The sequence below is a fragment of the Rhinopithecus bieti genome, unplaced genomic scaffold (assembly GCF_001698545.2).
Source record: "Rhinopithecus bieti isolate Rb0 unplaced genomic scaffold, ASM169854v2 scaffold_20477, whole genome shotgun sequence".
In the NCBI taxonomy this organism is placed as follows: domain Eukaryota; kingdom Metazoa; phylum Chordata; class Mammalia; order Primates; family Cercopithecidae; genus Rhinopithecus; species Rhinopithecus bieti.
The window spans coordinates 66,240-87,666 of record NW_016810038.1 but is presented as its reverse complement, the minus strand read 5'-3'; the positions used below and the strand labels follow the sequence as shown (position 1 = coordinate 87,666).

General features: G+C 57.2%; 1 protein-coding gene across 1 annotated transcript in view; it reads left to right on the top strand.

Annotated features, from left to right (window-relative positions):
* The window catches only part of LOC108541616 (cadherin-4), a gene marked incomplete at its 3' end in the record, with an annotated part of 687,309 nt that overhangs the window by 601,677 nt on the left and 64,205 nt on the right, over positions 1–21,427 (top strand). The window contains exons 5-6 of the mRNA XM_017891180.1: positions 1,088–1,243; positions 9,342–9,486. Coding sequence (XP_017746669.1) covers positions 1,088–1,243; positions 9,342–9,486 — 301 coding nt within the window. The remainder of the gene's footprint in view (positions 1–1,087; positions 1,244–9,341; positions 9,487–21,427) is intronic.

Sequence of the window (21,427 nt, the reverse complement as noted above, 5' to 3'; positions counted from 1 at the left end):
CAAGAGGTCAAGGCTGCAGTGAGCTATGATTGCCCCACTGCACTCCAGCCTGGGTGACAGAGTAAGACCTGTCTCTAAAAAAAAAAAGAAAAAAAGTCCTGTTCCATTTTGTTTTGGGGGTATTTTTTGGGGTGTTCACTGCGGCCCACTGTATTATGAAATGTGATGGTCCTGTGGACTTTGAGAAAAAAAGTAGTGTGTTCTAAAGACATGCTCAAAGTTGAATGCAAATCCATTCATTCCACCTTCTCAATTTCACCTTTCAAATCCCCGTGGCCTCTCCCCACTTCCCTGAGGGACCCCCCAGGCTCTGGGAAGTGCCGCTCACCTGTGGTGGGCTGGTGACCACCAAGTCCCCCTCCTCACTACAGGAGGTTTCGCCTCAACTGAGTGAAAGATGTGCATCTTGTTTTTAATGCTACCAGGGTCCTTTCTGTTTCTCCAGAACTTGTGTGAATCTCACTCTCTGCTCAAAAACAAAATGAAGGCTTTGCCTAACCCTTCCCCATCCCAAGTAAAACTCAGAGTTTCGTGTCTGCCTGTGTCCTTTCATTTCCTCCCCCAGTTCGCAGCCTTTTCTAGCTTACTTTGGACTTGGGACCCAGATAACCATCACTAAATTGTTTTCTAAACAATTAGAAAGGCTGGGGCACACATGCATTGGGTCCTAGTCTTTCCTCTCACTATGGAGGTTGCTCGTTTTCTTGCGTTTGTCTCGTCCTGGGTTTGACGTCAGAACATGAGGCCATTTTATACCATCATTTCCATTGTTTTCACCTGTGCTGCGGGTGTCTGCCAGGCATCCCGAGTTCTTGGTGTGTTTGCTGAACTCGGAATATTAGACCTGCACTTCCCTCTTCCCTGTTACTGATGGGCCCTGGACCTGAAGTCGGTAGCTCTCAGTAAAACCCTGACCGTCGATTGTCCTTCTAGTTCCCAAAGTGGATGAAAGATCAGCTGTGGTCCCCATCGTACCTCAAAATGGTCGAGCTCGAGAACTCATGGGAGGGGATGAACGTCAGAGGTAGGGGCCCGGGCCTCACCTCACCACAGGCTGACCTCTTCTCGCTTTGCTCCTGCCTTTCAGATCCGGTCCGACAAAGACAATGACATCCCCATCCGGTACAGCATCACGGGAGTGGGCGCCGACCAGCCCCCCATGGAGGTCTTCAGCATTGACTCCATGTCTGGCCGGATGTACGTCACGCGGCCTATGGACCGGGAGGAGCACGCCTCTTACCACGTGAGTGTCCACACCCAGGTGGGAACCGTGCCCTGGGGTGGCGATCTCAGCCCCACCAGGCCTTGGCAGGTGCCCCCAGCAGGGCCATGCCTGTCCTAATTCTACAGGCAGTGCTCCAACTTTGGCCTGGAGCAGAATCCTGGGAAGCTGGGGAAAGCCCAGGTTGCTGGGCACTGTCCCCCGTCTCTAATGCAGCAGGGTGGGCCCAGGGCGGGCCTGGGAAACTGCATTTCACACACTCCCCAGGATGCAAGTCAGGCCTGGGCCCACACTGGGAGAACCACTGGTCTAGAAGGCCTCCATACAGATGGTCTGCTTTGGACGGCTCTGCAGGGCAGGGAGCCAGGCAGCTGCAATGCTCCCTCGGGGCCCCTCATGCTGCCCTTAGTCCCTTTCTCCGAAGCACGGCCCGTTGTCCCTCCCACCCCCTCCAGGCTGGGACATGTGTCCTGCAGGCTTTTCATTTCCTCCGACGTCTCTCATGGCAGCAAGAGCCTCTGAAAGGAGAGCCGCGCTGGTTCCCTGTCATGGGCTGTGCATGGAAAGAGAAATGCTGGAGAGACGTGGGGCTGCAGCCTAAGCTTCCCGGGGGCGGGCCTTCTCCTCCCGGGCCGAACTGACCCTGGCTGAGAGGAGGGGGCCTGGGCCGCAGTGAAAGCAGCGGCAGATGCACAGCCCTCCACCTCAGGGTCCGGGGCTGCCCATCGTGTGTAGGTGAAGGCTGCACCAGCAGCGCAGAAGAGGCTGGAGCCAGATCGTAAGGGTCACACGCAGACCTGCCCCTGGCCAGTTGTGAGCTCTTGGGCAAATGATGTCGCCTCTCCTGGCCTCAGTCCCTGTTCCTTCTCATGGGCTTGTTCTGGGGACTCCAGGGTTAACCCCGGTGAGGCATTCAGCACAAGCCCGTGCTGTCAGGGCCATGTGCTCCTCCATAGTAACTCGGGAACAACCATGGAATACTCGGCCCTGCCTGACAGTGTCACCTTGCTCAGCTCTACCTTCACGGGGCTTCAGCCAGTGGCACTGAACAGGGCCCGACCCTGCAGCTTCTCACGTCTGCGGCTATTTGTTTTGGGGTTTCGTTCTTTCCATCTCGCACTAGAAGGAGGCTGCACAGGGGCAGGGAATCCTCCGGCTTGTCCACGCCAGATCTCAGGGCCAAGAACAGAGCCTGGCCTTCAGGGGACTCACTAAGCATTCAGAGAAGGGAGGGTGTTGATGAGAGAAGGTCGGTTTCGCTGTTCGCCACAGGGGCCTCCCTGACAGCCCCTAAGGCACTATCTGAAGCAGGGGCGGAGCTGGATGGATCCTGGGGAGCCCACTTGGGAGGTGGCTGCCCTAACCCCGGTCTGCACTGGGGCCTTATCAGTCCCTCACGGCTGCCTCCTGGGAAGGCTCAGGCCTTGGCTGGGTGTTGGGGAGACCTGATTGACAGTGCCTGGGCCTCGTGTGCTGGGCCCTCCAGGAGTGGCCGGGGCAGAACCACAGAACCAACCAGAGACTCCAGCTGATGCCCACAGACTGTGCAGCAAGAGACAGGCCCTCAGCATGGCTGCTGGCTCCCACAACGGGCTTTGGGCTGCCATCAACACGCGTCTACAACAGGCTCAGGAATCGGAACTCAACAGCTCTTACTGACAAGAAATAGCTACAGACCAAGGACTTAGGGAGAGACACAGATGCATGCACACAGAGATAGAGATACAGAGACAGAGAGGGAGACAGAGACACAGAGAGAGACATAGGAGCCAGAGAAGAGAGACACAGGAAATACAGAGACAGAGACATAGAGACAGAAATAAATAGAGAGACTGACCGTGAGAAACAGATTCAGAGACAGAGACTTGACTCTAGTCCTGCCAGATCTAGATGTGGGGCAGGGGGAGCCAATCCTTCAGCTCCGTGAGTCCCTGACACGTGTTTCTGTCTGTTGTTTGTTTAACCAAGGCAGACTTGGAGCTGGGTCAGCCCACTTCTCCCTAGTGTGACATCACAGATGCAGCCTGTGGGTGCTGGCTGGGGCATCTGAGGGGCACCAGGAGTGCTGTAGGGCTGCCAGGTGCCTGTTGCAGGAGGACTCAGGGCCCAGCACTTGCTGAAGGCACAGTGATTCCTGGGTGACCTGCACCAGCAGGAGGCGTCTTCCTTCCATTTCATCTTGCAATTTCTCCTGGAAATCTGGAGCTCAGAGCTGGCCCTCCCTGCAGCATCCCCGATGAGCTGTGTCTCCTCCATGGATTCTCCCCAGAGGCAGCCTTGGCATTCCCACCGACTCCCCAGAGAAGGTTTCAGGGCACAGCTACCTCTGCACACAGCACGGCTAGGGGACAGGGACCTCCAGGGCCACCGCTGGACAGTGCCCCCTCCGTGCACCTTGAAGCCTGAGGCACAGCCTGCAACCCAGCCTGGGAGCTCTGCCCACAGCAGGGGTCCAGGTGTGCAGGGCCAGAGGTTGGAATGGGCACTCCAGGGATCTGGGTGACCCACCCCTCTGTGATTCATTCCCAAGGCCCTCCTCTCATGCACAGGTAGAAATTTCCAACCCACCGTGTGCAGAGACAGTGGCTGGCACTGGGGAGGAATCCAGCACCCCTACCATCTCCTGCCATGCCATGCAAACACACTGTGTAAACATGTGGTGCAAACACGCTGTGTAAACATGTGGTGCAAACACGCTCTGTGAACATGTGGTGCAAACACGCTGTGTTAGCCCTTTTGTATTGCTGTAAAGAAATACCTGAGGCTGCATGATATAGAGAGAAAAGAGGTTTATTTGACTTACGGTTCTGCAGGCTGTACAGGAAGTATGGCGCCGGCATCTGCTTCTGGGGAGGCCTCAGGAAGCTTCCACTCGTGGGAGAAAGCGAAGGGGAGCAGACGTCCCACATGGTGGGAGTAAGAGAGAGAGAGGGACGGAAGTGCCAAGCTCTTTAAACAACTGGCCCTGGAGTGCACTCAGAGCAAGAACTCACACATTACCACCAGGGCAGCACCGAGCCATTGACAAAGGATCCACCCCCATGACCCAAACACCTCCCACCAGGCCCACCTCCAACACTGGAGGGCACATTTCAACATGAGATCTGGAGGGGACAGAACATCCTAACCACGTCACACATCTCCATTCATCTGTTTATTCTTTCTGCCTGATGCGTATGAACAGCCTTGCTCAGCACCAGGCTCTACCCAGGAAAGGCGTGGTGCCCCTGTAGATGGTCCTGCAGCAAACCCCCAGAAAGATGGGGGTCACAGGCTGGCGGGGACCACGAACCTGGGTCCCACACCTGCAGGGGAAGCTGAGGTGCCCCGAACACTCCTGTCCCTCACCACGGATGCCCTAAGGCCCCCCACACTCCCCACCTGAGCTGGCCGTGGAGGAAGATGAGGGAGCCCAGGCCGGGGGTGGGAGGGGCTGCTGGTGAAGTCAGACCCACCTGCCCCAGCCACCCTCGTGGCTTGCCACTGTGCAGACACTTTTGCACACACGTTCCCTTCCCTTCTCTTGTTTTTCTTTTGTTTGTTTTTTGAGACAGGGTCTCGCTCTGTCACTCAGGCTGGAATGCAGTGGCACAATCTCAGCTCACTGCAGCCTCAACCTCCCAGGCTCAAGCAGTCCTCCCACCTCAGCCTCCCAAGTAGCTGGGATTTTTTTTTCTTTTCTTTTCTTTTTTTTTTTTTTTTTTTTTTTTTTTTTTTTTTGAGACAGAGTCTCGCTTCATCAGCCAGGCTGGAGTGCAGTGGTACTGTCTCGGCTCACTGCAACCTCCGCCTCACAGGTTCGAATGATTCTCCTGCCTCTGCCTCCCGGGTAGCTGGAACTACAGGCACCTGCCACCACGCCCAGCTAATTTTTCTGTATTTTTAGTAGAGACGGGGTTTTGCCATGTTGGCCAGGCGGGTCTCCAACTATGCCTCCCAAAGTGCTGGGATTACAGGCGTGAGCCACCGGCCCGTGTTCCTGTCTGTTTCCTGCCTCAGCCCTGAGGCTTCGTGGTTTTCTCCCCGCTTTGAAGATGAGAAATGCAGTCATCCCACATTGCCAGTGTCTCTCAGTGCCTCCTGCACACCAGGTTCTAGGAGCAAGCTCGTGGAGATCATCAGTTTTATCATCCTCATTTCCCATTTTCAAGGTGAGGAATGGTGAGCCCTGAGATCTGGCCAGGCTCCAGCCTCCTCACCCTTGTAGGGACGCCAGAGTCAGCAGGAGATGCAGGGCCCAGACTGGAGAAGAAACTGCATCATCTGCCAAATTCTGGAATGAAGGCCTTGAGTTCCACGTGTAGCTAATCTCTCTCACCGAGATGGAGGCTGTGGGGGTGCCCGGCTTTCCTGCCCTTCCCTGGAGAAGGAAGCCCCTCCCTGCAGGCACCACAGTCCTCGTCAGACTCCATTGTGAATCCAACTCTGGATTTCCACCTTGTAGGACGCCCACCAGGGTCTTTGGGGGCAGCTGTGCCAGCCATCAGGGGTGTGTTCTCTGCGCTATGTAGCACATCGGCACAAACTTAGTGGCTGAAACCACGCCCTATGAGTTTACCGTGCTGTAGGTCAGAAATCAAGGTGGGCTTGGCTTGTGTTTCTGCTCAGGGTCTCACCAGGCCAAAATCAAAGCGCCAGCCAGCCTGGGCGCTCCCCCAGCCCTGGGGAGGACCTACCTCCAGGCTCACTGGGGCTGCGGCAGGTCCAGATCCTTGTGGTTGCAGGACTGAGGTCTCCACGTCCTTGCCGGCTGTTCGGGGGGCCACAGTCGCCCCCGAAGGGCACCTGCATCCTCGGCACGTGTCCCCTCCACTGTCACCCAGCGAGGTGCATGGGATGCCCTCGTGCTCCTCTCTCCCGCCTGCAGCTGGGGAATGCTCAGCTTTCGAAGGCCCGTGTGGTTGGATGGCACCTACCCAGCCCTGTCTTAAGGTCAAAAACGTAGCCCAGTGGGGAGGGAACACATCTGTCTTCACATTTGGGACCAGCACCTGACATCCTTGGGGCCATCTTAGAGTTTTTCCTGCCTCCCAGTATCCTTTGATCCTGTTCCATTTTCCACCCAGCTCTGTGGGCTGAGGGTGGGGAGGACGTATCCCCAGCCTGAGTATACTGAAGACTGTGACACGTGTCACCCTGAAGCCAGCCTGTAAACATTCAAACACACGACACGCGCGAGTACTCACTGATAGCTTTGCCGAGCGATGCTCCAGAAGATTCCTTGAAGGATTCCGTCAGTTGGACACACTAGCTCACCCAGCCACATGCTGTCATCTTCTGAAAGTTTTCTCACCTTCCTGAGCCTCAGTTTCCTCCTCTGTATTATAGGGACCAAGACAATGCCAATCTCACAGATTGTGATGGAAACTGGAGTTAACGTGTATCAGGTTCTCACAGCTCTGCCTGGCCCTGAGCAAATGCACCGTGTGTGTTGGCTGCCGATGTCACCGATGAAGAAAGTCTCCAATACCTGCACCCCTCGGCCACTTCCAAGGCCCCCATGGACTGTTCCCAGTTCCATATTCCTTGGAGGGAACCTGCACCCACAATTGAGATACAAAGAAGAGGCGGGGCGCGGTGGCTCATGCCTGTAATCCCAGCACTTTGGGAGGCCGAGGCAGGCACTTTGGGAGGCCGAGGCAGGCAGATCACGAGGTCAGGAGATTGAGACCATCTTGGCTAACACGGTGAAAGCCCATCTCTACTAAAAATACAAAAAATTAGCCAGGCGTGGTGGCGGGCGCCTGTAGTTCCAGCTACTCGGGAGGCTGAGGCAGGAGAATGGCATGAACCCGGCAGGCGGAGCTTGCAGTGAGCCGAGATCGCACCACTGCACTCCAGCCTGGGCCACAGAGAGAGACTCCATCTCAAAAAAAAAAAAAAGATACGAAGAAAAGAGAACAGCCAAGAGGCGGGAGAATTAGATCCCACATACATCTGGACATTCATCTGTCAACAGCCACATTTCCCCCAAGTGCCTTCCCACCCCAAGGCCAGACCATGCCCACATATTAATATTTCCTAATCTTGTCTCCCAGAACGAGGATAGAAAAATGTCCTATTCAAAATGTTGGAGGAAATGCACTGCACCTGACCCTTGGATTTGCAGGTTGCAGAGCGCTCGGAGGACTCCTCCGCCCATGTTTGCCTGTTTCCTCCACCGCCACGGCGAGATCACCTCTCAGGACCGCCCTGTGTGTGCCCAGTCTGGGAGATGGGCAGGGGAGATTTCCAACAGGAGCTGCGGGACAAGGAGGACGCAGGCCGCGGGCAGAGGCGGTATTTCCTTGTTATCTGCACTCACGCTGCTCCTGCTGCTCCAGATAGCACCTGAAACTGCTTTAGTTGGGAGATAGTAACTTTAATTTTAGCTCAGAATTACTTTTTTCCCGAGGCCTTGTGACCTTTGGGTGTGTGGGAAGCGCGTCCTACAGCAGGACAGAGGTGCAGATGGCTCGGGAATGGAGGAGTCTGCCCGCCACAGGGCGGGAGCAGCCTGATACGACAACCACACAGCACTTCAGGCTGTTTAAACAGGATACGTAAAACTGACTCAGTGTGCGTGCGGTCACATCTCGCGTGGCAGTCTGCAGTTCCTCCACGAGTCAGGCCTAGTTTGTCTCCTTACTACAGGGCAGACTGCCTCTTTGGGTAAAGCCAGCCTCTAGGTCTTCCTTAAACATGCCACGTAGGGGATAAAATTCCACTCTGGATTGTTGGAACCAAACCAAAACACCGGTGCGGGCATGGACACAGTTAGCTCCCGGGTTTCCCTGGGGCAGGCGTGGAATGCAGGGTCCACCCCATTCCCCCGAGGTCGTGGGAGTGGGAGCGGCCATGTGAGTCAGGCCACCAAGGGGATGATGTGGAGACCCATCCGGCATGGGGCTCCTCTCCCGGCCACCCTGGGCTTGATGACGTTTTGCTGCAAATACCTTGAGTGAGGTGTGTTGTGTCCAACTTCAAGCGTGATGTGGGGTTTTGGCAGAAAGATGTGAGCTGAGGACACCTCTGGGTGACCGTCCAGCTCTGGGTGGAGAGGCTTCAGACATACCCTTTCCACTCTCCGGCAACCCCTCAGCAGCCCCCTCGCCTGCGGCAGTGCCCAGCCTCTCCGTGTCCTCTGCCTTGGCCTGTTCTTGAGGTCTCAGCTCAAGCAGCCCCTCCTCTGAGAGGCCTCCCTGGCGGCCACCACAGCCACTGATGGCTTCTTCTCTCCCTGGTGTCCATTGTCCCTCGGATGGAAGCTCCGGGGCAGCCACACTGCCTTCAGTGCACAGTAATCGAGGGTCCAGCCCAGCACCTGGCATTGCAGACCCTTGATGGGCATCTGCAGAACAAATGAATGAAAGAACAAATCCAGAACTTAAGGGGTGACTCCGAGAAGCTCCTGCGGAACCTTCCAGCCCAGGCTTAGCTCTTCCCTTTTCACCTCGAAGGCAGTTCCTGTGACATTCCCGGGAGCTCCACATTGGCCTCCCAGCCCCGCCTCTGCATGGACCCCCCACCACCCATGTTCCCCTGCTGTGTCCAAGAGCTGACAGGGCACGCAGACGCAGAGGAGCCTGGAACTTGTCCAGGCTGGACTCTCAGTGGACACCCAAATGGACCCAATTCCTAGCTCCAGCTCTGACCTCTCTGCACACCCTGGCCTGTCTCCTCCCCATCTCTCCTGGGGACTAACCTCACAGTAGCAGGAGTTAAGCCCCCCACCCAGTTAGGCACAAATGCCTTTTCTGTAGCCACTTTGGGTGAACATGACCCCATCCAAGGGGCACCTGTCCTGCTCCAGACATCCGATCAGAACAGTTGGTGGCTCACGGAACAGTCGGACAGGCGTGGGAGGTCCTGGGTGGGCCTGACCATGGGGTGTTGGGGGGTTATGCTGGCTTCCAGCTCTGCGCATTGCTCCACTCTGCAGTCTCCTGACCCCCGTTTCTGCAGAGGAGAGAGCTGAGGCTCGGAGAATTCCACCACGTGCCCAAAGCCCCCGGCCCCTATAGCTAACCTGCCTCTGCCATCAGCCTCCCACCCCAGCACCACAGGTCCCGGGTCACTCTCAGCTGAGTGGGGGTGCCCACACGCCACCGGGCCCTAATGTGTCTCTGCTGCTTTCCAGCTCCGAGCCCATGCTGTGGACATGAATGGCAACAAGGTGGAGAACCCCATCGACCTGTACATCTACGTCATCGACATGAATGACAACCGCCCCGAGTTCATCAACCAGGTCTACAACGGCTCCGTGGACGAGGGCTCCAAGCCAGGTGAGGCCTTTAGCATTTGCTTGCTGGAGACCCTGTGGGCTCTGCAGGTGCAGCACAGGCCCCAAGGGCTGGGGAGGGCTGCTCAGCCCCCGCCACCAGGATGGTGCCACGGGACTTGGGTGCAGACACAGGCGTGCAGCAGGCGTCCACCAAAGCCCCTGCTCTCACAAGCTTCAGGGTCAAGGGAGGTGCAGACCACAGGGGAGAAGCGATTGCAGCCACAGCAGGGCCGACAGGCTGGGAAGGAAACCCAGGCACTGGGAGTCCTGGGACAGTGGTGGGCCTGGGCAGGCCCCTCTGTGGAGCTGGCGTGTGGGCTAGGAGCTGAAGCCTGAGGTGGAGCAGCTCCCGGAGTGGGGCTGGGGTGGGCTCCTGGGCAGGCGGAGAGGCTAGGGGAGCAAGGTGCACATGCCAGGGCCCCGGGGAGGCAGTGAGGTCAGAGGACTGAGGCCACTGGAGACCTCCCGGCTACATGTAAGATTTGGTTCCAGTCAAAACGGAAAGCGAGAGAGGCCCAGACTACCCCCGCAGAGGCGATCCCATGTGACTGAGGCCATCTGCTCCCCTCAGGGCTGACCTAAGAGCCTGTCCCCCGAGACTTCACTCTGGCACAAGTGGCAGTGCCCGCTTTTTCATGTGTGGGACCCTAGCTGAGCACGTCATGTCTTGCATCTCTGCCCTCTGTGACTGCCAAGAAATGGGAGACCCCCACCAGCAGTGAGGAGGCTCAGGCCCTCAGTAATCGAGGGTCCAGCCCAGCACCTGGCATTGCAGGCCCTTGATGGGCATCTGCAGAACAAATGAATGAGTGAAAGAACAAATCCAGAACTGAAGGGGTGACTCTGAGAAGCTCCTGCAGAACCTGCCAGCCTCAGGGCACACATGGGTTGGAACCTGGGTGTCCACATCCCCGCAGGGCTGGCACAGCCCCCACCTGCTCATCCAGATGCAGGTGGCCCAGGTCTACAGGTTAACAAACCCCAGGGGCCTTCTGTGTGGGGGGAGCAGCTCCCCATGGAGGCTGCCTCCTGCGTCGGGGGTGGAGAGGGGTCCTCTTTGGGACAAACCTTTGCCTGGCTTGGGTTGGGTGGGGGGAGGTGAGGTCACTGAGGAGACCTCTGCTGGGGCTGCCCCTAAAGTACAAGACAGCAAGTAAAAGTGAAGTTCAGAGAGACAGCAAAGCACTTTAAAGTGTGACCCAAGCACCATGTAGGGCGGACTTGCACCAGGAGGGTAATCCTTGCTGATCTGAACTGCAAGTTCAATGGGTGTCCTGTATTTTCACCAGCAGCCGCAGCCCTGGCCAGTGCCCAGCAAGTGACGGCTTCCGGGCTCTACAGAAGTTGGCAGTGCCAGGCAAATGGGAGGCTGTTTCTGCATTGAAATCTGGAGCACATGGAGCCCAGAGCCAGGGCCAGCTCCCAGGGGCACCACACATCCCTGCAGGCCCCCGGGGAGGGGTCACCAGCATCCTGGCTCTGGGACGGGAAGGCAGGCCTTTATCATGCCTGCTCACAGAGGTGGCTGCATGGTCCGCCCCCAGGGCTATAGTGTGAACAGGGTGAATTGCACACTTGGTCCACCCCCAGGGCTGCAGTGTGAACAGGGTGAATTGCGTGCTTGGTCCACCCCAGGGCTGCAGTGTGAACAGGGTGAATTGCGCACTTGGTCCACCCCCAGGGCTACAGTGTGAACAGGGTGAATTGCGCGCTTGGTCCACCCCAGGGCTACAGTGTGAACAGGGTGAATTGCGCGCTTGGTCCACCCCAGGGCTGCAGTGTGAACAGGGTGAATTGCGTGTTTGATTGGTTGTCTTTCAGAATTATGAGACATGGGTGTGTCCAGTGTCACCAAAGGGAATGAATGTGACATTATCTCACTGGAACCATGGGCAGCTGGTCCTCAGCCATCCCTTGAGGAGCAGGCAGGGGGTGAGCAGATTAGCTCCAGGCAGCCAAAGAAAACGGCTGAGGACACGGGAGCCCCTCGAGAGGGTGCAGATGTGGAGGAGTGGGCAGCAGGCCAGGCACACTCCTCACACAGATACCACTGGCCTGTCTCCTGGAGACCCAGGATGGTATTTAAAGGCGCCTGGATTTTCCTGTCCTTTCTATCACAAATCAAACCTCCCATGTCTTACTTTTTAAAAAATTAATAGCGAAAGTCTTCCCAAAAGCACAACTGGCTTTGTTCATTAAGATAACAGAGCAAATTGTGGAGCTGTGGCCTCAGAAGTCCATGTCAGCCCTTCTTCCCACCACTCCTGAGCTTTTCCAGGAGTGTGTTGAGTGAAATGTCCACGGACTCTCAGAGCCCCTGGGGGATCGGGAGTCTGTTTCTGGTCCCAGAATAAGCTGTCTTTGTGCAAAGGCCAGGACAGAGCTGGAGGTGCTACTGTGGAGTCCACCTCCATCACCCCGGGCAAGGGCGGGGAGAGATGGAGTCCACACAAAGCGTGGCTTGCTTCTCTCAGTGGCGGTCTTTCCAGGACTTGGAAATCATCTCTACAATTTCTTCTCTTCCATCAGTAAATTACAATAATAGAAGGGTTCTACACAGTGCCTTTGTGGGATAAGGAAAAACTACCGCCAGAAATTAGTCATTATTCTCTGGAAGGACAGGCTAATGAAGGGTTTCAGATGTGCGTTCTAATGGAAAACAAATGGAAAGATGGGTTAAATATTGACTCAGCTCCAGAGGAACTTGGAAGGCTTGGGGAGTTCATCTGGGGACATGAGCACGCCAGTACAGGCCTGGGATCCATGAGGGTCCTGTGTGCCCCCCACACTCCTCTCCAGACCCCTGGGATCCACAAGAGTCCTGTGTGCATCTCACACTCTTCCCCAGACCCCCAGAATCCACAAGGGTTCTGTGTGCACCCTGTACTCTTCCCCGGGCCCCCAGAATCCACGAGGATCCTTCATGTACCCCACATTCTTCCCCAGACCCCCCTGGATCCACAAGGGTCCTGTGTGCACCCCACACTCTTTCCCAGCCCCCCTGACTTCATGAAATCCCCTGGGGCACTGCTGACCTGCTCTGTTGGGCTCAGAGGGTGTGGCAGGCGCCACGGTGGGCCCTTTTGTGGTTGGGGGTGCAGAGTGAGATGCCTTGTTAGTCAACAGGATGCAGAGCCCGTCCCAGGGGCTCCCCGAGCAAGGGGACCGTGACTGGGAAGTGCAGGCGGGGCTGGCAGTGCCAGGTGTGGCAGCGCCCCTGGCTGAGGTGTGTTTCCAGAGTCTCCCCGGCCGGTTTTCAACCCCACCCTCCTTTCTCCTCCGAGAGATCCTCTGCTGCAGCCACCGTGGCCTTGGAGGCCGAAAGCTTGTTCCTCAGCAGCTGGACGGCCTGGGGGTGAGGACAGCATGTCTTTCCCAAGAGTCCCCGCAAAAGTCCCAGGGCAGGTTCTCGCGGGTCTCACTGCCCTGCCCCGGCCCCCGTACCCCTCCCCGGGGCAGAGGGTGGCAGCCTGTGGCACACAGCCAGGAGACACCCTCCATCTTCATGCGTTCTGGGCTGTCTGGGATTGTGGGCGGCACATGTGCGTTCGCCATCGAGTAAGACGGGGCTCCAGGAAGTGGGCGTTCCCACCGAGGCCTTCGGCCCAGGCTGCAAAGCAACCCTAAGCCTGGTGAGTTCCGAAGGCGGGAGACCTGCTGAGTGATCCACAGACCTGTACCACAGACGTTTTCCATGAAGAAATCAACATTTGTTTATTTCAAATTCCCCAGAAAATCAGCATTCCCTCCAAAAAAAAAAACAAGGTCTACCTGAAATGACAGGAGGGCTGAGGATTTTTGCCCAGTTTCCAGCGGGACCTGAGGCCCACGGAGGTGACTGGAGGCCCCCATGGGCAGGAGGCTGGGGCCCGGCTTCCCAGCCTTCACTCCGTCCACCCGGCCTTCACTCTGTCCACCCGGCCTTCACTCCATCCACCCTTCACTCCGTCCACCCAGCCTTCACTCCGTCCACCCGGCCTTCACTCCGTCCACCCTTCACTCCGTCCACCCTTCACTCTGTCCACCCGGCCTTCACCACTTTCGTCTGCTGTGTTGGGCTTCCCGATGGGATTTCACTGGAAGAAATGTCTTCTCAAAAAATATTTTTATTTTGAGATAATTGTAGAGTCACATGCAGTTGTAGGAATAAGACAGACAGATCTGAGCCCTTCAGCCAGCCTCCCGCAAGGGCGGTATCTTGTAGAACCACAGTGCAGGGTCATAGCCAGGACACTGACCTTCGTACCGGCCACAGCCCCTACTCACATCCCACCAGACTGACCTGCCTTCATTGGTGTGTGTGTCTGTGTGTGTCTCTGTGTGCATCTATTTGTGTGCCCATGTGTGTGCTGTGTCTGTCTCTCTGTGTGTCTGTGTGTCTCTGTGTCTGTGTGTGTCTGTGTGTCTGTGTTCCTTTCTGTGTGTCTGTGTGTGTCTCTGTGTCTGTGTGTCTCTGTCTCTGTGTGTGTGTCTGTGTCCACATGTGTGTCTGTGTCTGTGTGTCTCTGTGTCTTTGTGTGTCTGTGTGTCTCTGTGTCTGTGTGTGTATCTGTGTGTCTGTGTCTGTGTGTCTATGTGTGTGTCTGTGTGTCTCTGTGCGTGTATCTGTGTCTGCATGTGTGTCTGTCTGTGTCTGTATGTGTGTCTGCGTCTGTGTGTGTCTGTGTCTTTGTGTCTGTGTCTGCATGTGTGTGTGTCAGTGTCTATGTGTGTCTCTGTGTGTGTGTCTCTGTTTCTGTATGTGTGTCTGTGTGTTTCTTTGTGTGTGTGTGTCTGTGTCTGCCTGTGTGTCTGTGTCTGTGTGTCTCTGTGTCTGTGTGTCTCTGTCTCTGTGTGTGTGTCTGTGTCCACATGTGTGTCTGTGTCTGTGTGTCTCTGTGTCTTTGTGTGTCTGTGTGTCTCTGTGTCTGTGTGTCTATGTGTGTGTCTGTGTGTCTCTGTGCGTGTATCTGTGTCTGCATGTGTGTCTGTCTGTGTCTGTATGTCTGTGTGTCTGCGTCTGTGTATGTCTGTGTCTTTGTGTCTGTGTCTGCATGTGTGTGTGTCTGTGTCTATGTGTGTCTCTGTGTGTGTGTCTCTGTTTCTGTATGTGTGTCTGTGTGTTTCTTTGTGTGTGTGTGTCTGTGTCTGCCTGTGTGTCTGTGTCTGTGTGTCTCTGTGTCTGTGTGTCTCTGTCTCTGTGTGTGTGTCTGTGTCCACATGTGTGTCTGTGTCTGTGTGTCTCTGTGTCTTTGTGTGTCTGTGTGTCTCTGTGTCTGTGTGTCTATGTGTGTGTCTGTGTGTCTCTGTGCGTGTATCTGTGTCTGCATGTGTGTCTGTCTGTGTCTGTATGTCTGTGTGTCTGCGTCTGTGTATGTCTGTGTCTTTGTGTCTGTGTCTGCATGTGTGTGTGTCTGTGTCTATGTGTGTCTCTGTGTGTGTGTCTCTGTTTCTGTATGTGTGTCTGTGTGTTTCTGTGTGTGTGTGTGTCTGTGTCTGCCTGTGTGTCTGTGTCTGTGTGTCTGTGTGTCTGCGTCTGTGTCTGTGTCTGTGTGTGTGTGTCTTTGTGTCTGTGTGTCTGTCTGCATGTGTGTGTGTCTGTGTCTATGTGTGTCTCTGTGTGTGTGTCTCTATTTCTGTATGTGTGTCTGTGTGTCTCTGTGTGTGTGTGTCTGTGTCTGCATGTGTGTCTGTGTCTGTGTGTCTGTGTGTCTGCGTCTGTGTCTGTGTGTGTGTCTTTGTGTCTGTGTGTCTGTCTGCATGTGTGTATGTCTGTGTCTATGTGTGTCTCTGTGTGAGTGTGTGTCTCTGTGTGTGTGTGTCTGTGTGTCTCTGTGTGTGTGTGTCTGTGTCTGCATGTGTGTCTGTCTGTGTGCCTCCCATCAACCCTAACCTGTGGCAACCATGACTCTCTTTTCATCTCTGTAGTTTTGTCATTCCGAGGATACTATAGAAATGCAATCGCAGCTGTGTGTTCCCTTTCAGGATTGGCTGTTTTCCTGCAGCATCGTTCTCTGGATATACAGCCAGGTCGTATCCAAAGCTCATTCCTTTCTCTGGCGTAGAATTCCGTGGCCTGGGTGTACTGTGGCTCGTGAGCCATCGTGGATTGATGAACGCTGGGCGTTCATCATTTCCACTCTGGGCCGTGATGAACTGAGCTGCTCTGAGCACCCATTCCTGCACGGGGTCTCGTGTGAGCGTGTGTTTCCATCTCTGTAGAATGAATGCCCAAGAATGCAACTGTGGTGTCATCTCGGGAGCAGGCGTTTGTTTTGTAGGGAACTTCCATGTTCTCTGCCAGAGGGGCTGTCCCGTCGCACCCTCATCCCACCCTCCTGAGAGACCCGGACTCTCGGCATCCTCGCCAGCGTGTGTTGTCATCACTTTCAACGTTAGCTGTTCCGAGAGGTGCGTGGTGGCCCCTCGTGGTTTCAGCGTGTTTTCCTGTGTCTGTTGGCATCTGTGTGTCCTCTTCAGGGAAACGTCTCTTCATGGCTTTCATCCGTTTCCTACTACGTTATTCTTTTACTGTTGAGTTTTCATAATTCTTTACATATTCTAGATACAAGTCCTGTGTCGGATATGTGGTTTGCAAATATTTCTCCCACTCAGTAGCTTGTCTTCCATCTTCCTCCCAGGGTCTCTGCGAGTGAAAGTGTTTAATTTGAAGGAAGTCCAATTTATCCTCTATGCTTCCTCCCATGGAGCAGGCTTCGGTATCAACTCTGAGAGCTCTTCATCAAGCCCTCGGTTCTGAAAGTGCTCTCCTCTGGATTTTCTAAAAGTTGTTTAGGTTTGTAGTTTGCATTAGGTCCATGATTCATTTTGAGTTAATTTTTATATAACAAGCGAGATGTAGATCCAGGTGCATTTTTTGCTCCTCTCCATATTTTCCATGACTGCCCCAGCACCATGCATTGAAAGGCTGTCCTCCCTCCAATGAATTTTGCTTTGACATCTTTGTAGGGCATCCGTTGTGTACATTTGTGTGGATCTGTTCCTAGGTTCTGTGTGTCTCCTGCCAGTGCCACAGGATTACCGTAGCCTCGCAGCCAGCTTCACTGCCGGGTGGAGGGATGGCTTCGTGGACGGTGTGAGGTGGTCACGCCCTGGCCTTCACCTGCGTCCCTCTGTTAGGGTGGGAACATGCACAACCATACTCAGCCCCCTCCTCAGCAGGCAGGGGTTCTGCCACGCTGTCCACGGCAGTGCTGCGTGACCATAGAATGGCCCTGGTGTGGCACCGGGCAAGCTCCTTCCAGCTGCCTCACATATCTTCAGTAAAAGAACAAGGACAGCGCCTACCTCGTGGACGGGGAAGGTCAGGGGTGGGCATCCGTGTGGCTCCCAGCAGCGACGCTGTCATTGACAGTGTCCTTATTATCTGCAGCTGTAACTCCTTCCTATTAACAGCAACTTAATAATACATTCTGGCTCAAAGCATCAGTTCATTTTCCTGACTCCACCAAGGTAATTTTGACAACTCAAACCTCTCAATAAATATAAGACAACTTTGTTTTTTGTTTTTTGTTTTGTTTTGTTTTGTTTTGTTTTGAGACGGAGTCTCGCTCTGTCACCCAGGCTGGAGTACAGTGGCCGGATCTCAGCTCACTGCAAGCTCCGCCTCCCAGGTTCACGCCATTCTCCTGCCTCCGCCTCCCAAGTAGCTGGGGCTACAGGCGCCCGCCTGGTCGCCCGGCTAGTTTTTTGTATTCTTTAGTAGAGACGGGGTTTCACCGTATTAGCCAGGATGGTCTCGATCTCCTGACCTTGTGATCCACCCGTCTCGGCCTCCCAAAGTGCTGGGGTTACAGGCTTGAGCCACCGCGCCCGGCCACAAGACAACTTTGAAAACCACCTGTGTTCCAGCTTCCTCAGAGCACTGAGATCCGCGGGGTCCTTGCCTGGTCTTCCCTGAGGGCTGAGCTACACCTCAGATACGCATATTTCTGAATTATCACAAATTCCAAATCAGCCATGTCTGAACAACGCAGTTTTCTGGCCTGGGATGGGCCAACCATGGCCATGCCTGAGTTCTGGCTCCCAGACGTTGGCCTTCCGGGAGGATTTGGGTGCAGGTGATTTATGAAGGACCCGCCTGCTCCCAGGAGATGTCTGGGAGGGAGGAGGAGGTGCAGGACACCCTGACAAGCAGAAACAACACCTCAGAAGGGCCCCAATGCAAGGCAAGGCTGCTGGGTTCTGTGCACGGCCTCAGCAGGTTCTCGGGAGGGGAGGAGGAGTCACTGAAAACGATAGTGACCACTAAAGGGGTCTGTCCAGGTGGCATCCAGGCCCCTGCAGGGTTGGCTACAAGCCAAAGCTGGTTCCCCCTCCCATCTATAGTAATGGCCCGCAGGCTGCATTTCCCAAGGACTCCTCCTGCAGGATCCTGGCATTTGCATCCGCGGGAGGGATCCTGGCTGGCGTTTGCATCCGCGGGAGGGATCCTGGCTGGCGTTGGCATCCGCGGGAGGGATCCTGGCTGGCGTTGGCATCCGCGGGAGGGATCCTGGCTGGCGTTGGCATCCGCGGGAGGGATCCTGGCTGGCGTTGGCATCCGCGGGAGGGATCCTGGCTGGCGTTGGCATCCGCGGGAGGGATCCTGGCTGGCGTTGGCATCCGCGGGAGGGATCCTGGCTGGCGTTGGCATCCGCGGGAGGGATCCTGGCTGGCGTTGGCATCCGCGGGAGGGATCCTGGCGTTTGCATCCGCGGGAGGGATCCTGGCGTTGGCATCCGCGGGAGGGATCCTGGCGTTGGCATCCGCGGGAGGGATCCTGGCGTTGGCATCCGCGGGAGGGATCCTGGCGTTGGCATCCGCGGGAGGGATCCTGGCGTTGGCATCCGCGGGAGGGATCCTGGCGTTGGCATCCGCGGGAGGGATCCTGGCGTTGGCATCCGCGGGAGGGATCCTGGCGTTGGCATCCGCGGGAGGGATCCTGGCGTTGGCATCCGCGGGAGGGATCCTGGCGTTGGCATCCGCGGGAGGGATCCTGGCGTTGGCATCCGCGGGAGGGATCCTGGCGTTGGCATCCGCGGGAGGGATCCTGGCGTTGGCATCCGCGGGAGGGATCCTGGCGTTGGCATCCGCGGGAGGGATCCTGGCGTTGGCATCCGCGGGAGGGATCCTGGCGTTGGCATCCGCGGGAGGGATCCTGGCGTTGGCATCCGCGGGAGGGATCCTGGCTGGCGTTTGCATCCGCGGGAGGGATCCTGGCGTTGGCATCCGCGGGAGGGATCCTGGCGTTGGCATCCGCGGGAGGGATCCTGGCGTTGGCATCCGCGGGAGGGATCCTGGCGTTGGCATCCGCGGGAGGGATCCTGGCGTTGGCATCCGCGGGAGGGATCCTGGCGTTGGCATCCGCGGGAGGGATCCTGGCGTTGGCATCCGCGGGAGGGATCCTGGCGTTGGCATCCGCGGGAGGGATCCTGGCGTTGGCATCCGCGGGAGGGATCCTGGCGTTGGCATCCGCGGGAGGGATCCTGGCGTTGGCATCCGCGGGAGGGATCCTGGCGTTGGCATCCGCGGGAGGGATCCTGGCGTTGGCATCCGCGGGAGGGATCCTGGCGTTGGCATCCGCGGGAGGGATCCTGGCGTTGGCATCCGCGGGAGGGATCCTGGCGTTGGCATCCGCGGGAGGGATCCTGGCGTTGGCATCCGCGGGAGGGATCCTGGCGTTGGCATCCGCGGGAGGGATCCTGGCGTTGGCATCCGCGGGAGGGATCCTGGCGTTGGCATCCGCGGGAGGGATCCTGGCGTTGGCATCCGCGGGAGGGATCCTGGCGTTGGCATCCGCGGGAGGGATCCTGGCTGGCGTTTGCATCCGCGGGAGGGATCCTGGCGTTGGCATCCGCGGGAGGGATCCTGGCGTTGGCATCCGCGGGAGGGATCCTGGCTGGCGTTTGCATCCGCGGGAGGGATCCTGGCGTTGGCATCCGCGGGAGGGATCCTGGCGTTGGCATCCGCGGGAGGGATCCTGGCTGGCGTTTGCATCCGCGGGAGGGATCCTGGCGTTGGCATCCGCGGGAGGGATCCTGGCGTTGGCATCCGCGGGAGGGATCCTGGCTGGCGTTTGCATCCGCGGGAGGGATCCTGGCGTTGGCATCCGCGGGAGGGATCCTGGCGTTGGCATCCGCGGGAGGGATCCTGGCTGGCGTTTGCATCCGCGGGAGGGATCCTGGCGTTGGCATCCGCGGGAGGGATCCTGGCGTTGGCATCCGCGGGAGGGATCCTGGCTGGCGTTTGCATCCGCGGGAGGGATCCTGGCGTTGGCATCCGCGGGAGGGATCCTGGCGTTGGCATCCGCGGGAGGGATCCTGGCTGGCGTTTGCATCCGCGGGAGGGATCCTGGCGTTTGCATCCGCGGGAGGGATCCTGGCGTTGGCATCCGCGGGAGGGATCCTGGCGTTGGCATCCGCGGGAGGGATCCTGGCTGGCGTTTGCATCCGCGGGAGGGATCCTGGCGTTGGCATCCGCGGGAGGGATCCTGGCGTTGGCATCCGCGGGAGGGATCCTGGCTGGCGTTTGCATCCGCGGGAGGGATCCTGGCGTTTCCATCCGCGGGAGGACTCTGTGAGACCCGTGGAGACCTGTGTTGAGAAAGAGCCACCCTTGCCCCAGGGCAGAGAAGTGCCTGGGGGACCCTCTGGGCTCTCTGCCTGCCGATCAACAAGCAGCCCCTCGGGTGCCTTTGGGTCTAAAAAGGTGTGTTCTGTTCCTTTGAACTGGACCTTTTGAGAAGAGCAACATGAAAAATAGCTGCGGCCGCACCCTGACCTGAAGCTCACGCGCCCGCACCTGCCTCAGCTGTCCACTCTGCCTAGGCCCAAGAACCACACTGGACGTGGGCTCCGCTGGTCTCCACCGGCGATCCCTGCTTCTCTGCACCCAGGGGCAGGGCCAACAATGAGGCCTGGTGAGGTTCCACGTGGGAAGGACACGCCTTCCGCTGAAGATGCGATCGTGCTGTCATCACAGAAACGCGGCCGACGGCATTCGCCCACTCTGCCAGGTGCCGGGCACCACTCTCCATACGAATCAGCTCACTAAATGCCACAACAGCCCCAGGAAATGGCTAGTTTTATTTCCCCCCCGCATACAACAGGAGGAAGTGAAGGCACCGTCTGTAACAGTAAAGACCCACAGCAGCTGGCAGGGAAAGGCAAGACTTAGAGGCCGAGGGACTGGCTCCTGAACGCCCCTGCTAACCGCTCCGCAAACGGCCTCCCCTTCCCCGCCTGTGTGTCAGGAATGCCTTTGGCTGAAAGTCACAGAAAGCCCAACCACAGCAGCTTGAACCAGCGGGGACTGGGGTGAGAGCTCAAGGCATTGGGCCGAGGCCTGTGTGGTGGTCACCCTGCTTCTCAGTTCTCACCACGTGGTCACGAGGTGGCTGTGGTGCCCCCAAGCATCACGCACACCATCAGGCAGGAGGGAGGAGGGGGCAGTGTGTAGCGTGGACTGTTTCCTGCAGGAAGAAGTCCCGGGTGGCTGTGTTGTTCCGTGGATAAGGTGGGCATCTTAGCTGGGTGCTGCGGAGGGCACCAGGTGGGAACGCATGAACCCCACCCTCCAGAAGCCCACTGTGCAGTTGAGAAACCCAGAGATACATCCGCTTCTCAAGGTGCAGGCCTCACACCTGGGGAAAGGTAGGGAAGCAAACGTCCCAGGCCACTGTGAACAGGAAGCGCCTTTCCCTGCCCCTGGGCTCTGGCAAAGGCTGTGCCCTCAGCCCGGGGAGCTGTCCCCCACCCTCTGCACCAGCTCCTTTCCTCCTGCAGCTCACAGACACTTCTGCACAGACGTCTTGCCCTGGCCTCTCCCCCAGGCAGCCCCCTCCATGCCCTGGGCGACTCGCTTGACTCCTGGCAAGTCACTCAGGTGGCTTTTGGTCTCCACCACTGGGTTCCAGTTCTGAGCAGACATCCCATCTCCTCCTTCACCCTTGCCGTGGAGGC